A 15,965-nucleotide genomic window follows, 5' to 3' on the forward strand; every position below is an offset into this window, starting at 1 on the left:
TTAGCAGCTGGAAAATAAAGAAGATAATGGGAAGAGTGAAGGACACCTCTCCAGCAGCTTGACTTGATCTTCCTTCTATTTTTCCTTCTATTTTTGTTCCTGATGAGCATCATTTGAAATCAGCTTGTAGTGAAAACGTGCACTGATGGGACTCTGGAACAACCCAAACCCTGCTGGCCACGTAAAGCCAGCTTTGCTGATGTCACAACCATGGAAAAACCAGGATTTGCTTTGATTCCAAAGCATTGTTTGGTCTGTTATCCCCACAGGATGACACACTCAGCTCCATCTCAGGGAGGAGAAAGTAAACACCACGACTTTTTCCCTCAGGGGGTGGTGGTGGGGATCTATTTCCAGCAGCACTTCAGAAAAGCTGGCACCAATCTGGGTTCTCAAGTGGGAGCTCACACAGAGACCAGGAATTCACAGCACCGAGCTGGCAGAGAGAGAAATGCTGCAGAAAATGGGAAGGTATTTTCAGTAAATGCCTTCATTTAAAAAAAAAAAAAAATTCTAAAAAAAAGTGGAATTTTTGGCCTCCAGTATTCCTATTACTGGGCAGCCATTCCAGGGCTTTTATTCATCTTATGACAGCCAAAACCATTTTATTTCCAACCTTAGATTATTCCTTGCTAGTTAATGGCATGTGAAGAAATGACTGAATTATCAAATATGCCAGATTGCAGACCAAAGGGAAAAAATCATTCCTAAGTAAGAGACAACCTCACACATCTTTCATTCCAAAAGGGAAAATATCATTCCTAAATAAAAGACAACCTCACACATCTTTTGTGGCTCTTTTTTGCTGCATTATTCTCAAAAATCAGATTATTTAACCTAAACATCAAAGGAAGTGCTGGAATAGTGTCCAGTTTTTAGCTCCTACTAAGCACAGGTTTGGGCACTAATTTTTGGGTAAATCCTTGGAAGATTTGGGTTTCAGTGTCCAAAATCTGGCAGCATTTCATCCTTGTTTAGTTGGAGAGTGGAATGGCTGGATCAGTCTGCTGAGATCTTGATTTTCTGCTTATTTTCTAGATAATAATAGGTGAGAAAGAATTGCATGAGGGGGGAAAACACAGGGATCTTGAGTGTGTGGTGGGAAAACAGGAAAAACTGGGCTAGGAAGGGAAGATATGGGAAGAGGCAAGAACAAGAAGCAGATGGATCCTTCTGGAGTGGGAATGATGTGTCCAGACAGTGCTGGCACAGAGCAAGTGTGAGTGAAGGGATGATCCTGGAATTGTGACAGCAGGGAAGGGGTCAGGGACACAGAGTCCCACCAACAAGGGGTGAAATCTCTGGGAGAGGCACTGGGAGGCTGTGCCCTCAGAGTTATGGGATGGTGGGAACACTTGGATGCTGGATTCTGAAGTTGTTCTCTCTTTATTTAGCAGGAAAATGGGAGCAGCACAGCCTGGGGAAAATAGAAAACCCAAAACCTGAGGCATCAGGAGCAGCCTTTGCCAGGTGCTCCTGCAGGAGCAGGGAGAGGCCAAGGCACTGCTGGGGCTGGAGGAGTGGGAACGGGCAGGGCAGGGATCAGCTCTCCCACACTTGGCAAGGAGATCCCCAAAAAGCAGAATTCCAAGGGAATCAGACAGGAATTCCATACCCAGAGCTGCTCAGACCACACCAGGCAAGACCAGAACATCCAAACCCACAACCCACTCCAGTCTCCACTAACATCCCAGGCCCTGCACATTTAAAATGTCATTTTTGGACTTTTAGAATTGCTGTAAACCTCCAAACTCTCCCTTATTTATCAGGTATTTGTGCAAAAGGTCTCCCCTTGAAAGCTGTCAAACACAAATCTGATTTGATTATTCAGTGCAGACAGGTTTTCCCTTCAGAAAGGTCACATTTATTTAATTAATTTATTTAATTCCATCCTGGAGCTGGCTGCAGGATATCCGAGCACCCTGAATCATCCCAGTTCAACATCAGTTCTTTCCCTCCACATCACCACTGCTATTTCTTTGTACTTGGGTTAATAAGAGATAAAACTGACTATTAAACTTGATTAATAACACTCATTTCAAAAGGTTTCATTTTGGGGCAGGAGTTTTGAGGTTTAAATGGGACGAAACCAGCCTAAATCCTGCTGCCACACTCAGTCTCCAAATAAAAATACAGCCCTAAGGAATGACCTATTACTGCCATTTAAAAGTTAGCTACTATTCATTTAATGAGATTACTAAAAGTGCTACAGGAAATCAGGTGTTGACTGACCCTCCAAATCAGTTTACCTCATTACCTGCCCATTACAGAGCAGAAAATACAATTATTGTAGGAACTTGGAGCACCTCACACAAAACTGAAGAGTCGTGGGCAATAAAAGCATTCAGTGTCAGGTGGCAGAAAATTGGTTTTGCCCTTTGATTTGCTTAAAATTCTGCAAAGAATGCAAAAGTTTGGGATCTATTTGGAAATTATCCCCCCCCCCCCCTCAAGTGACTTTATTTCTGTTTTAATTCTTCCCATCACTAAAGGAAAAGGGAGCAGTGCTGTCATTCAGTGACTTCCATCACTTGTCAGAAGCATCACTGCATCAACAAGAAGATGAGACTAAAATTAATTTAATTGGGCAATTTTTCACACCAAAGCAAAGGCCACACTTTAAAAATACCTCACAGCCCACAAAGCTTGAGCAACCAACTCAAACCATCACACAGTAAAACAAACACATTTCTTCTCAAAGATCAGCAGCAGTGATGAAAGGTTTGTATTTAACAAAAATTGTTCTGACATTAAAAACCTTCCCAATATGACAAATCAAGCCTGTGAAAGAGCACAGAAACAGGGATACCTGTGACCACCTTCAGGTGTCCAAAGGAAGGTGAATAATCCCAATCCTAATTGAGGAGATTGGCTGCATCCTAATTAACTTCCCACATTGCTCACCTCTGAGACTCCCACACAAAGGCTGGGCACTTGGAAATTGTGTCTAAGGACTGGCTGCTCTTAAGAGATCCATGAAAACTGATTTATTTTCTGCTGTAGACTTTAATTAAGCAGCAAAATATTTGTTAGGAATGCAGTCTTTAAAGGAATGGAAAGGAAACTCAGCATACTCTGGACTGGCTAAGTTATATTAGTTTGTATAATCTGATTTCAAAGATAAAATTGATTTCTGTATGCAGGGCAAATATTCTGCATTTCTTAATCGGTTAAAATTGAACAGAGCAGAGTTTTCTTTGGGCATTTTTTATATAGGAAATGGTTTTATTATCCTGGAGCTGTTTGAGACATCCTTTATTTGGTGATAAAAACCTGCCACACTGTGACACTCAGTAGTGTTCCTAGGAACAAGGACAAGCTGGTAAATCCTCTCCCCGTGTTTAAGGCAGGGATTTGTGGATCCAACACCCCATTCCTGGGAGGCACAGCCAGAAATCCCAGCCCTCAGCCAAGGGACAGTGACTCCCACTCACATTAAAGGGGTCACCAACCCAGCTGAGTCAGGCTTTCATCCCTCCTGATCCCAAATTCCCATCAACTTCCCAAGGGAGACTTTGGTCAGCAGCCAGAAAGTGACAACTATTGCAGCCTTTGTTTCTGGGTGGTGGAAAGGGTTTGTTTTCTCCCCTTTAAAGAGGGAGAACTGGGAACAAAGGCTCCTCTTATACTGGGAAACAGCAGAGCAGCAAAATCCCAACCCCAGATTAAACAGAGTCCCCAGTCCCAACAGAGGGTAAGCAAAACATACAAACGTCACCCTCAATCCTCTTGTTCCAAGTACTGCTTTCAAAGGCACTTCAAACACCCTTTCACTTGTCCCAAATCCCCAAAAAACCAAAAAACACCCAGGCAGCATCTGCCATTTATTGCCATGGACCAAGAAAAGGAAACAGCACAGTCAGAGTACTGGAAAATGAAGCTCCAAGCAGTGATAAATCCAAATTCAAAGGTATTGATAACCTGAAATGACCCCCTGGACCTACCAGAGACACCAACATTGCTGTGGGTACCTCAGGATTATTCTCCTTTTAAGAGTTTCAAATAACATAAACTCCAGCCTGAATATGATTTCTGCTTTGGTTTTTTTTTAACTCCACAACAGTGAGCAATTCATTTTCTCAGCATTCCCCAAGAAAATGTACAACTGAAAATATGTAACAGTGTAACACAGGCAGTTTCCACCAGTCTGGCTGTGGGCAAGCAAAGAGCTAAAAAATATTAGGGGTTCAGATCCCAACACCTGGGCTGATTTGAAATTCCCCCTATATTCACTTCACAGAAGTTTTCCCTGAATGCAAAACTGCAAAAGGAAGGCTTATTATCATGTATAATGTGTGTTTGTTATTAACATGATGTGCATTTATTATTAATATTATATGCCATTTTGCACAGTTACGTTCAATCTAAATTACTGTATTAAAGAAAGCCATGGGTTGAATATCACTTGGAAAACAATGTTCCACCTGTTCCCTAGGAATTTCCTGAGGGAAAAGAGGGATGTTTTATAACCCCTGTTGTGTCCCCAGCAGGATTTCCCCCAGAGGTGGCCAGAAGGAACTCCAAGTGTGGAATCCCCTGCACAGGCAGACCAGGGTGGGAGAGGAAGCAGGGACCAAGCAGTCCATTGGAAAGATGAATATCCAGAATATTTATTACAGTCTAGAACTATTCTATAGGAAGCAGTAATTCCATTAAAAAAAAGAAGTACTGGTCATAGGGAATAAACACCTGTGACCCATTTTTAATATAACCCAGAAACAGCTGAACCATACCTCAAAATAAAGGGCAAAAGCAAAGCAATAAAACAAGATAAATACAGAACAGGCCTTTGGAGAAAATGTCTCCAGCTGATCTTTAAAATCTGATCCCAATTCAGCAGCCAATGCTTCCTCACCCATTTTATCAGATTTTCCCTGGAAAGCCCTGCAGTAGGAACTGGTCCTGTGTTTGCAGGGGCCACTTAAACAAATCAATGGCTCATTAGTACCTGGTGAGCATCCAGCTTAATGAGAGAGCCTGTCCATCCTTTATCAGAGCCCAAACAATCCCTGCAGAGCAGACAGAGGAGGATCTGAAAAGTCTTGCTGTGTTAAGGACTGAGGTCAGGGCTTAAAACTCATTTTAGAGCTCTCCACCACTTGCAGTTGGAACCACAATTTGAAATGTGTTTTAGCAGGACATTCTGTTTGGTATGACCCCAGTGTTAATGAGCTTACACTCCTTTTGTGGGATTAAAGGCTGTTCAAAGGTTTTAGGAAACTGCCCAAGGTCATAACAGCTGCTCAGGAAGGTTACCAGCTTCTGAGAGATTGAAGAAGCCACAAAACCAGTGCCAGACTGGGACCAGCACCCCCTGTGCTGGCTTTTTAATCCAACCCAGTGGATGGGATAGGGAAAAACTGAAGAAAAACAGCAGAACGAGGGTGGGAGATAGGAAATCCAAGTTACCCCACACAGACAACACCCCCAAATCCAGCAGCAGGTTAAAAAAGGGAGCTCAGCACCAAGCCTGGAGCTGAAGTGAGCCTGCCAAAGGTGAGCAGCATTCCCAACACTCCCTGACCCACACTCATCTCCTCCAAAGCCTGCACTCAGGGCACTGCTGGCAGCAGAAAGCTCCAGCTCTCCCCAACAGACACCACAAACTCCTCCCCACCATGGGAGCTTTCAGAACTCCATTTTCCCAAGCTCTGGGAATCCAATAACTCCATTTTCCCAAGCTCTGGGAGCTCAGCACCAAGCCTGGAGCTGAAGTGAGCCTGCCAAAGGTGAGCAGCATTCCCCAACACTCCACTCACCTCCTCCAAAGCCTGCACTCAGGGCACTGCTGTGAAAATGAAGCCCCAGCTCTTCCACACTCCTCCTCGTGAGCCTGCCAAAGGTGAGCAGCATTCCCAACACTCCCTGACCCACACTCACCTCCTCCAAAGCCTGCACTCAGGGCACTGCTGGCAGCAGAAAGCTCCAGCTCTCCCCAACAGACACCACAAACTCCTCCCCACCATGGGGGCTTTCAGAAATGGATTCAATAACTCCCATTTTCCCAAGCTCTGGGAATTCAATAACTCCATTTTCCCAAGCTCTGGGAGCTCAGCACCAAGCCTGGAGCTGAAGTGAGCCTGCCAAAGGTGAGCAGCATTCCCCAACACTCCACTCACCTCCTCCAAAGCCTGCACTCAGGGCACTGCTGTGAAAATGAAGCCCCAGCTCTTCCACACTCCTCCTCATGGTGGGGGATTTAATAACTCAATTTCCCAAGCTCTGGGGAGATCAGATTTCCCCACTTGAATATTTTCATCACCTTAATACCAGGAGAAGTGACCTGGAAGAGAAGGAGAGCTCTGATGCCCTCTGCATCCCTGCTGACAAGAGAATGGATTTTATCCAGGCTCCCTGAAGAAAGGGAAAAGCTCAAACCCTACCCTACACCCCATCTTTTTTATGGAATGCTTTAAAAACCTCCCAAATTCACCACGCACACAAGAGATAAGTGATGATCCTTTACCTTTCCAACACATTCTACATTAATTCCACTTCCATGGCTCCTGGAATTGCCCATTCCACATCAGGAAAGCAGCACTGGACATATTTCACCTTGCCCCTCACACTTGTCTGCTGTCATCTCTTGAAATTTAAGACAGACAAATCTTTAAGCATCAGGTATGTTTATTAGACAATTCCAAAAGTCAGTTTTAGTAAGCAACTTGGAAAGAAAAGTAGAATGTATTTGAATGTCCATGTTTTAATATTTGATGATCTCAGGGATATGGCAATCATAAAAAACTGTTTACAAAAGGTACAAAAGCTGCACTGCATTCCCAACAACAGGAACAGGATTAGCTGCAAAGGAAGCTTTGGGAAATGCAGCCACAGATTTCCAGCTGATTATGGAACACTGATCTTGCCATGGAGGTACAGTCACAAAAATCAGCCTTGTGTGGAAATTAAGGCACTTTGGATACACAGTATTCACTTCCACACAGGAAAACCATTCCAGAGAAACCACAATAAATTCCCACTGGAGGGATGGGACAGAATTCCCAGTACAGACCCTCAGAGCTCAGTGGGAGTGAAGCTCTGGAGAAAAACAACCCACTGAAATATTATTTTATACAATATTTGATAACGAAGTAAATTTACAGAGGTTAAGGGAGATCTCCATGATTTCAACACAATTTTAAACATTAAATGTAAAGCCCATGTGAAAACTGCAAGAAATTCACATTAGGGATTAGTGCACGTAGCTACTTCCAAATAATAACACAAATAATAAAAACAATAATAAAAAAAGCACTGACCTTCTCCACTCAGCACCCATGAGGTACCCACCAACCACAGCCCAAAGGGGATACAGTACAATGGAATAATTTGGCAAAAAAGCAATTTAAAACAGCATTTTCTGGTCCTCCTGGTCCCTTTAGATTGTCCTTGTTCACTGTTCCTGTCACACACTACAGAATGATTTATTTTCAGGAAAAATTCAGTCTCAGCTGGTTTTCCACCCCAAAACTCCAGCAGTACTTGAGCAGTTTTGTAGCTTTTTATCTCAGCCTTTGGTACATAAATGGAGTAAAAGCTTTCCAGAATCCAGCCCTAATCCAAGAGGAGTTAAATGGAATTTTTAGCAATAGCATTAAGAATTTATCACCAGGCACTGACTGGGTTTTATTTCACTGTTTTACTCATTATTGTGTGAAAAATGCCACTGCATAGGGGAAAAAAAGGCATCTTTTTAAAAGTCAAAGTAGGATTTACACATGGAAATGAGGTTTCATCTGAAAATTTTGGTTTATCATTAAAACAAAGAATATTCCCAGTTCCAACAGATTTCGTCAGAAGCAGGAAGAAGACACTCAGATAATTTGTTATTCCCAGGATTTTTAAGTTTATCCTGCTATATCTTGGATGGAGCATTAACATCCAGAAATAAACTGCCCTTTAATGTTAATTCCTCTTCTGACAGTAATTAATTACTGACCCTTCCCTCTATTCTTACACGACTAAAGTCATAAAATTATATTTTCTTAAGTGTGATTATGTGAATGTTTACTAGGATAATGCTATTTGAAAATATAGTGTTTTAATGCAATAACAAACTTCTTCCAGACAAAAAAAAAACAAAAAAAAAACAACAGAGGAGTTGAAGAAGGTTGTTTTAAAAGCAAGGAGGAAGTAAGAAATCCTACCCAGCAGAACACTCAATTCCCTGCAATTCACACCCACAAAAATATGGAGTTGAACACTAAACTGTGATTTTAAGTGTTCTTAGGGTAGTTTCTCCTTTTGTGAGCCTTCATAGAAGTCATGTCAGCTTTAAGATGCATTAAAATATGTTATCCCCCAAATACAATCACAATTTTTAATTAAATAGGGACAGAAAACATCTTTGTGGGGAGAAAATGATCTTTAAACAAACATAAGTGGAAGGGTTTTTAACCAGGGTTATTTTCTTTTGCTTTCCTCAGGCAGTAAGAGTTGACATCATTTATGTTTGGCTTTATTATCATTAAGAAAAATTACAATTTTTCTCAAATTGCAATTAACGAGATGTAAATGAAATAGTAACTGATCCTAATTAAAGCAGAAAGATTGATCAAGTTGAACAATCCCAATTAGGATAATCTTCATATTATTCTTTGATTGATTACATGGTTAAAAACCCAACAGGAGTAGTGACCAATGGTTCAAAGACATTGCAATAAACCAAAAATTAATGCAAATACAGTGAAAAAATGGGTAAAACTGCTTCTGTTTTGTAAACTTCTTCAAGGATAAATTCACAATAATTCCCCATTTTAGTGACTGCTTCAAGCCAACTGTCAGCACTGTCCCTTTGGCTGAAGTGCATTTAAAAAAGCAATTTATTACATGATCATGTAAAGCCAGGAGAATGTTATAACATACCACACACATTAGAATATCTATACAAACACACAGAACAGGAGAAAAAAAAAAAAGCTGTAAAATATTGAAAATTACCAGCACCACAGAGAGCTCTTACCACTGCTCCCAGCTAAAGTCATCTCCTCTGCCAAACACAAGGAAAAAGCCTAAAATGGTAAGGAAAATGACTGCATTGCCAGCCAGCACCAGGCCACAGGCTCCCCATTTGATCTGAAATGCAAGAAATGGAACAGTCAAAGCAGCTCTTGGAAAAGATGCTCATCAGGGCAGTTATTTCTAGGCATTAGGTCAGCTAAAACACTAAAAAAAAAAAAATCAAAATACTACAGAAAGGTGCTAAAAGCAGAACAGGCAAACAATAAAGAATTCCATTTGTGTGACTAATTATTCAATTAGCAGCCACTTGTATCACTAATAAACACTTCAGCCAAGCTACTGCTAGGATTTAGAAGAAAATGATGACTTGCCTTCCAAATCATTAAAACACACCTAAATCAGAGAGAAAGCTGGTGAAATTAGTGCTCTCCTTTCATTGCCAAGCAACAAAATCAAAAGATCTCCTTTTAAAGAAGTCACAGGCACGGAAAACACGGATTTAAAAGTAAACAGTTTTGGTTTTTTTTATGCATGAGCTGCATTTAAGTAATTTACTTAAACAAGGAACATTTATAACACACGACTAAAGGTGCTAAAAGCAGAACAGGCAAACAATAAAGAATTCCATTTGTGTGACTAATTATTCAATTAGCAGCCACTTGTATCACTAATAAACACTTCAGCCAAGCTACTGCTAGGATTTAGAAGAAAATGATGACTTGCCTTCCAAATCATTAAAACACACCTAAATCAGAGAGAAAGCTGGTGAAATTAGTGCTCTCCTTTCATTGCCAAGCAACAAAATCAAAAGATCTCCTTTTAAAGAAGTCACAGGCACGGAAAACACGGATTTAAAAGTAAACAGTTTTGGTTTTTTTTATGCATGAGCTGCATTTAAGTAATTTACTTAAACAAGGAACATTTATAACACACGACTGAGAGTTCCCCCTCGTGGTCATTCTGCTGCTGCCAGGCCCCAAGCCCAAAATGAAAAAATCAGGCATTGCAAATAAATTCAGAGCAAGTACACAAAGTTTAAAGCAGTGAGAGTGAAGGGGAAAACCAACAGCACTCAGCAAATCACTGGGACTGGGGGAATTCTTTGCCTTTCAGACAAACGTGACCAAAATCCCACCACTGGAGAGAAGTTCAGAAAGGAAAGAGGAAAGAATTTAGGCAGAGTTTCCTCAGGCTTTGAGAGGCCAAACTTGGGAAATGCCCTGAGAGCCACAAGGGCAGCTCTGGAAGCTTGGCCTTTTATCTTTTAATTCCCAACACTCTCCAGGCCCCAAGTTTGCAGCATCCTCAATGGAGAAAGCAGAAATTCCAAGAGAAAAATCAGGAAGTTGGAGCAAGAAGTGATGCAAAGGGTCATGAGAGAGAAGCATGAGGTGCAGGAGGAGATATTATCTTGTGTTGGGCCAAAACAAGGCTGGAGGGGGAAAAAAAACAGATAAAAAAACTTTCCAGTCATGTGAGTTCTTTTTTCCAGCTCAAAAGGGCAAATTTCAGTGGATTATTTCCACCTGGAGACAGCAGAGTAATGAAATGAAAGCAGGATTGAAGATGCCACCCAGCAAAGTGGGGCCTGAGAAGAAAAATTAGCAAGGACTTACTGCTTCCACCCGTGCAAGGATGATAGGAAATCCGAAGGCAGAGACAACAATTCCCGTGGTGAAGAAATAGGCCAGCTCCCTGCAGGCACTGCTGGCTGCATCGCTGTCATCACCCACTCTCCTGGCTATGAAGTGGGGAATGGGGCAGAGGAAGTAAAAGATCAGCACAAACAGGGGCCAGTACACACTGGGGAGGGGAAAAGAGAAACGTGCCATCAGTTAAAAGAGGTACTTCGATCAGAAAGCCGCTGCAACACTCCTAACAAAACTGCTAATGCTGCTTTTTGGCTTGAAAAGCGGATTGATCAGAAGGTTGCACCCAAAATGGGGCAATCCCACCTCGTTTGCCCTGCAGTGACAGAGCAGCGAGCAGCCTCTCGCACGAGCAGGGGTCAATTTATTCGACTTTTGAATCGTTTTGCTGATTCAGCTCTGAGCACAGAGGGAGCAGGAAACGCACAGGAGCAGCTTTCCCAAATTACAGGGATGAAGCAGGCACACCCTCACGGCTCCTCTCCGCGTCAGAGCTCTCACGAGCCTCCTGCCAATTTACAAAGTGTTTCACAGGCACACAATCACGGAATTACAGACCCAAAGGGAACCCAAAGCTCACCCAGTTCCAGCCCCGCCATGGGTGGGGACATCCCAAATGGAAACTCGCGGGAGGAGGATCGCTCAAACAAACAGGAAACGAAGGAAAACGTTTGCGAGATTAAAAAGCAAGGTGGCACCGCTTTCCCTGAGGCGGCACAGAGCTGTTCGCAGCCTTTTTATTTTAATGCAAATGCAAATACCGCCTTAGGAAGTGATGTTTAATCACAACAAAGTGCCACGTGCCAAGCGCCTGGGAGCGGGGGGCTGCGGGAGGAGCCACAGAGCCCCATTAAACAACAAACGCCTTAATTAACGGCTCTGAACCGGGACAAGCTTTGCCAAGGGCGCCGGCCCGCTCACCCGTAGTACTCCAGGGCGCAGCCCAGCATGAGGAACGTCAGCCCGATGGCTCCGCTGAAGGACAGGGCCACGAGAGCTGCAACGGCACAGGGCGGGCGGTGAGGCACCGGCCACCGCCCCACCGGGGCCAGGCATCCCTCGGCGGGGGCCTGGTACCGCCTCCCCCGGTGAGCGGGCATCCCTCCCCGCCACTCCCGGCCGCCCGCCCCCGCGCTGAGGCGCTGCCCGGGGCGCGCTCCCTCATGAGGGAGCCCCCGGTACCTTTCACGCCCGCCATGTCCGGGCTCCGCTGGCACCGCGCGACTTCCGCCCTCTGGGCCCGCCCCTTTTGCGCGCGTCACGTGACCGAGCCTTTAAAAGGGCGGGCGGCGAGCGGGCGCGCCTTTTGCCGCCACGCCCGCGCTCGCGACGGGGGGCGGGGCGTCCTGAGGGGACGGCCCTGGGTGGGGTTTAAGGCGCGTAAACCTCGCGAAAAAGCGCCTTTGTTTTCGTATATCATCCCTGTATGAAGGTAAGGAATGTGTATGTGTGTGCGTTAAATTCGAATCTGTGCGTAGGAAAAGTATATTTGTGCGCAAATGTATATTTGTGCGGATTTGAATCCATAAACACCGCTTTGAAGAGCCCCTACCCCTCAGGCGCTGCCGTTTTGTGGGTGCTCCTGAAAACCTCTGTTTTCACCCCAAAAAATGGAGCCGGCCGCCCGTTTGCTTCAAGCAGGGCCACCTCAGGGCCTACATGATCCACCCTTCCTCTAAGCCACTCGAAGAAAGACAGCTTTTTTCAAAGCCGTGTTTTTCAAGCCTTGGATTTTTGAGAGCACACTTCGCAGCTCCCATTTTTTGACCCAGGAGAAGCCTTTTTGCCCCAACGATGGCCTTTTTACCCAAAGCCAGCCTAATTAATTAAGCGATGGCCTTATTGTCCAAGAAGAACCTTTTTGCCCCAAGAACAGCATTTTTGCCCCAAAACTAACCTTTTTTGACCCAGTAACAGCATTTTTGTCCCAAGAAAAAGCCTTTTAGAGGGAGATTTTGCACAGCCTTTCCAATAATCCTCCCCAGATTTTACCCAAAGCCAACCTAATTAATTCAGCGATGGCCTTATTGTCCCAAGAAGAACCTTTTTGCACCAAACCTAACCTTTTTTGACCCAGTTACAGCATTTTTGTCCCAAGAAAAGCCTTTTAGAGGGAGATTTTGCACAACCTTTTCAAAAACCCTCCCCAGGGAGCTTTTCTTCAGACACGTCCCTCCTCAGCTCTTCTCTTTTTATGTACCCTGCTCCATATTTTTCCCCATTTTCCATTATTTTAAATTCTTTTGAGCCAGAAGGCTTATTAAAACTGACTTAATCCACTAAATGCTTCCCAAAAAGCTTGAAAGATTTGGGTTGTTTGGCAGTGGGTCTCTGAAGGCAGGAGCCTGAGGAACAGCAATGCCAAGTTGTTTCCAAATAATTTGGGAAAAGCACCTGGAATGCCAACCTGTGGGTAATGACAGTGACAAAACCGACCCAGCCAGGGCTCACCACCCCTCGCACAGGAGATGTGGGACTTGAATCTCGTGGTCACAAGCACAAAAGATAGCTGAATTTGTTAATTTGAGCTTTTTAATGTATATACAAATGTTTTAGACCAGTCACAATTTCATCGAGTATATACCGTATTTACAAAAATTACAATAATTTAGTCAAACAGTAAACCTGAACATTGATAACCTCTGTCACTACCAGATATGACAAGAATGGATTTTTTTTTTTTTTAGTTAACTATTTGGATATACATACATCCTAATACTTTCATGCATCCATAAAAACATTAGGGATGGAAGTAATCAAAGCCTAAGTGGGGTGGAGGGTTGGATTTTTTTTTTTTTTGGTACAGTTTAATGGTGGTTTGTATTCTGTGAATGGATGAGTATCCAGAGTTATGTGCCGTGACAAACTCGATACAAAGCTAATGAGGTTTTCATCATTAAAAAAAGTACGTTATAGTAATGAGATCCTTTTTATTATATAGGCATAGGTCACAATATCTACAAATGTGAATGAGAAACAATAAACCAACAAATCACAGGAACATGATTCACATTCCAGTTACCTCTTTAAATAAGACGAGCACATACTGGATCAAAACATTAATAAATAACATCCAGTTTGTTACTATTATCTTAAGGTCTTTTATATAAAAGGAGACCTATGTGTTGGTTTCACATTTCCAGTTAATGGCAGTAAATAATGGACCAGTACAACAAAAGGATGAGTTTTATACAGAAAGCCATGTACTTTGACACACTGTCTTTGCAGTAATAGCTTTGCCACTTGAAAATGTAAGTGCAACAAGTAGTGGATTGTCTTGGAAAACCACCAGCCTTAAAGACTCACATCCGATGGCAACCTGTTCCTGAGGCAGAAAATACAGATTATTTCCTGCCCATCTACTGAGGATCCCTCAAACACAGATAGGTGTTGGTAAATAAACTGCTAGCTTTAGTTACTCTGCAAAAGAACGCCAGAATCTGGGGTGAAGTTTGAATTTCAACTCGCTTTTGAACTAGGAAAGCTGCTTCAGCAACAGAGAGATTCCCTTGTGACTGATTCCCTTGCTTTGGTCCAATATAAACTTTTAAGCTAATCAATTTGCACTGGAGTGACCTCAGAGATCAGACCCTGTCTGTGGGTGTCTGTGGGTGTCTGTGGGTGTCTGTGTGACAGCTCGTACATCACGCTCTGAAAAGTGAACTTGCAACAGGTTTCAGCCTGCCAAGAGCCCCGGCCAAGTGCTCTGGAGCTGATAAAGGCATAAAGGTGATACAAGTGGGCTGGGAAAAGTTCTGAATCCGCAGGAGGGGAAGTGCTACCTAGAAGCTGGGAAGTTTCTAAACCTTTCCAGCAGAATTTTCACTTGTTGGTATTTCCTTGATGGTTTCGAGCTGCTGATGGGAACCATGGGAAATGCAGCACGTGCTCATTCCTCACTGGGACAAGGTGGATTCACCCTCCCTTCCCCCCAAAACTGCTGCTTAACAAACCAGCAAGGGGCTGTTGGCCCAAGGACTCGGTGCTTGCATTCCAAAGCATTTGGAGGAATTCTGCCTGCACGTTTCACTGCGGGGCTGTGAGGTGAAGCACAGCATCAATGCAAAAGCAGCTGCCACACTGACCCAGCCCAGGATTCAGCTTTGGCTCTGTTCGGCCAGACTACACTAGATGAGCAATTAAGCAGCAAATGGTGACTGTTAGGAGTGTGCCTAAACCACAGCTGAGCACTTCAAGTGGATAATTCAATCCAAACCCAGGAAAAAAAAAAAAAAAGGACATAAAAGTTTGGGCCCCACCAGCAGTTGTTGAACTCAACTGAAGCGTTGCCATATCACACCTCACAAAAAAAAAAAGGCAGGAAATTCACCAGCTACACTTTGTCAGAGACAGACCAGTTCCACCTTTTCCCAGTATGTGTTCTCTCTTGTCCCACTGGAACCCAAAATAAAATAGAAAAGTTACCAGAAACTGTAACCCTGTGGCTCTCCTGGGGCGAGCCAGGTGGCCAGAGTTCATCTGAGCTCAGGATTCTGGAGACAAGTGTTAGGAAACCTTTCTCATGTTCTTCATGATAAGTATTAGGCTCTTAATTTTCTGAAACTTCTGAATTTCCAGCCAGAGTTTGGTTGATCTGTGACATTTGTGACAAAAGACTAAATAAGCACTAGCAGGGGTCTGGAGTGGAGGCTGAGAAAGTACCTAATACAAGGGTTTTTGTCCTTGGTTTTCAAATTCTGACCAGGCATCATTCAGCTCCATAAATATCATCTTTGCATATTGTTCATATGGCTGCCCAGTAGCCTGGAATAAAAACAGAGACAAAAGAGGGATATCAGAGCTCCTAAACCCAACCACAACAGCTGGCACGTGAGCAGATCCCCAAGCAGTTCCAGGAATTTTCACTTTTTCCTTGACAAAAATCAGCTGCTCTGGAGGGCTGCTTTCCTTAAGAATTTCTTGGCTTTGCTGCTCCTCAGAGCTGACTGTCCCGTGGGCATAATAAATGTGACCTTCTAAATAATAAATGTAACCTTGGCATTGGGAGAGGATTTTACCTGCATGGAAGGGGAAGCGCTGCCACTTGACACGGATGAAATGTGAATTCCTGCAAAGCTCAGGCAGCCCACATCCTCCCAAGCCTTGAGACTCCCAGGGCCCCCATTCCCTGCCAAGTGGAAGCTTCCTCCTCCCCACGGGGTGTCCCAGGGGGACTCGTTGCTCCCTGCTCAGCAGCCAGAGCACGAGCCACTGGCAACCAAACAACCTGATGGTTGCATTGCAGGAGCCTGATTTGGATCTCCTTTAGCAGGAGCTGCTGTCCAGCAGCAGGATGGCTGAGAGTCAAAGTGAGGGTGACAAAAGCTCTGAACTTCTGCTGCTTGAAGCAGCAGG

General features: G+C 43.7%; 2 protein-coding genes across 2 annotated transcripts in view; both read right to left on the reverse strand.

Moving 5' to 3' along the window:
- Positions 1 to 6,609: 6,609 nt before the first annotated feature.
- Positions 6,610 to 11,852, reverse strand: LEPROT. Its single transcript, XM_041421761.1, has 4 exons — positions 11,793 to 11,852; positions 11,532 to 11,607; positions 10,578 to 10,764; positions 6,610 to 9,075 (listed from the first exon to the last, which is right to left on the reverse strand). Exons 1-4 carry the CDS (start codon positions 11,806 to 11,808, stop codon positions 8,959 to 8,961), a joined length of 396 nt encoding a protein of 131 aa, XP_041277695.1. The 5' UTR covers positions 11,809 to 11,852; the 3' UTR covers positions 6,610 to 8,958.
- A 1,272-nt stretch (positions 11,853 to 13,124) lies between these two features.
- DNAJC6 (DnaJ heat shock protein family (Hsp40) member C6) overlaps positions 13,125 to 15,965 on the reverse strand; it is a 41,262-nt gene continuing 38,421 nt past the window's right edge. The window contains exon 19 of the mRNA XM_041421755.1: positions 13,125 to 15,374. Within this exon, the coding sequence (XP_041277689.1) occupies positions 15,273 to 15,374 (102 nt within the window). The 3' untranslated portion in view covers positions 13,125 to 15,272. The remainder of the gene's footprint in view (positions 15,375 to 15,965) is intronic.

This window comes from Onychostruthus taczanowskii, unplaced genomic scaffold (genome assembly GCF_017590055.1).
Source record: "Onychostruthus taczanowskii isolate IOZ18803 unplaced genomic scaffold, ASM1759005v1 scaffold7, whole genome shotgun sequence".
Lineage (NCBI taxonomy): Eukaryota > Metazoa > Chordata > Aves > Passeriformes > Passeridae > Onychostruthus > Onychostruthus taczanowskii.

Excerpts from the sequence above, each read along its gene's own strand:
- LEPROT (XM_041421761.1), bottom strand. Across the intron at positions 10,765-11,531 it reads TGCGCCCTGGAGTACTACGG|TGTGTACTGGCCCCTGTTTG; the intron begins GTGAGCGGGCCG and ends TCCCCTCCCCAG. Across the intron at positions 9,076-10,577 it reads TCCTTGCACGGGTGGAAGCA|ATCAAATGGGGAGCCTGTGG; the intron begins GTAAGTCCTTGC and ends CTTGCATTTCAG.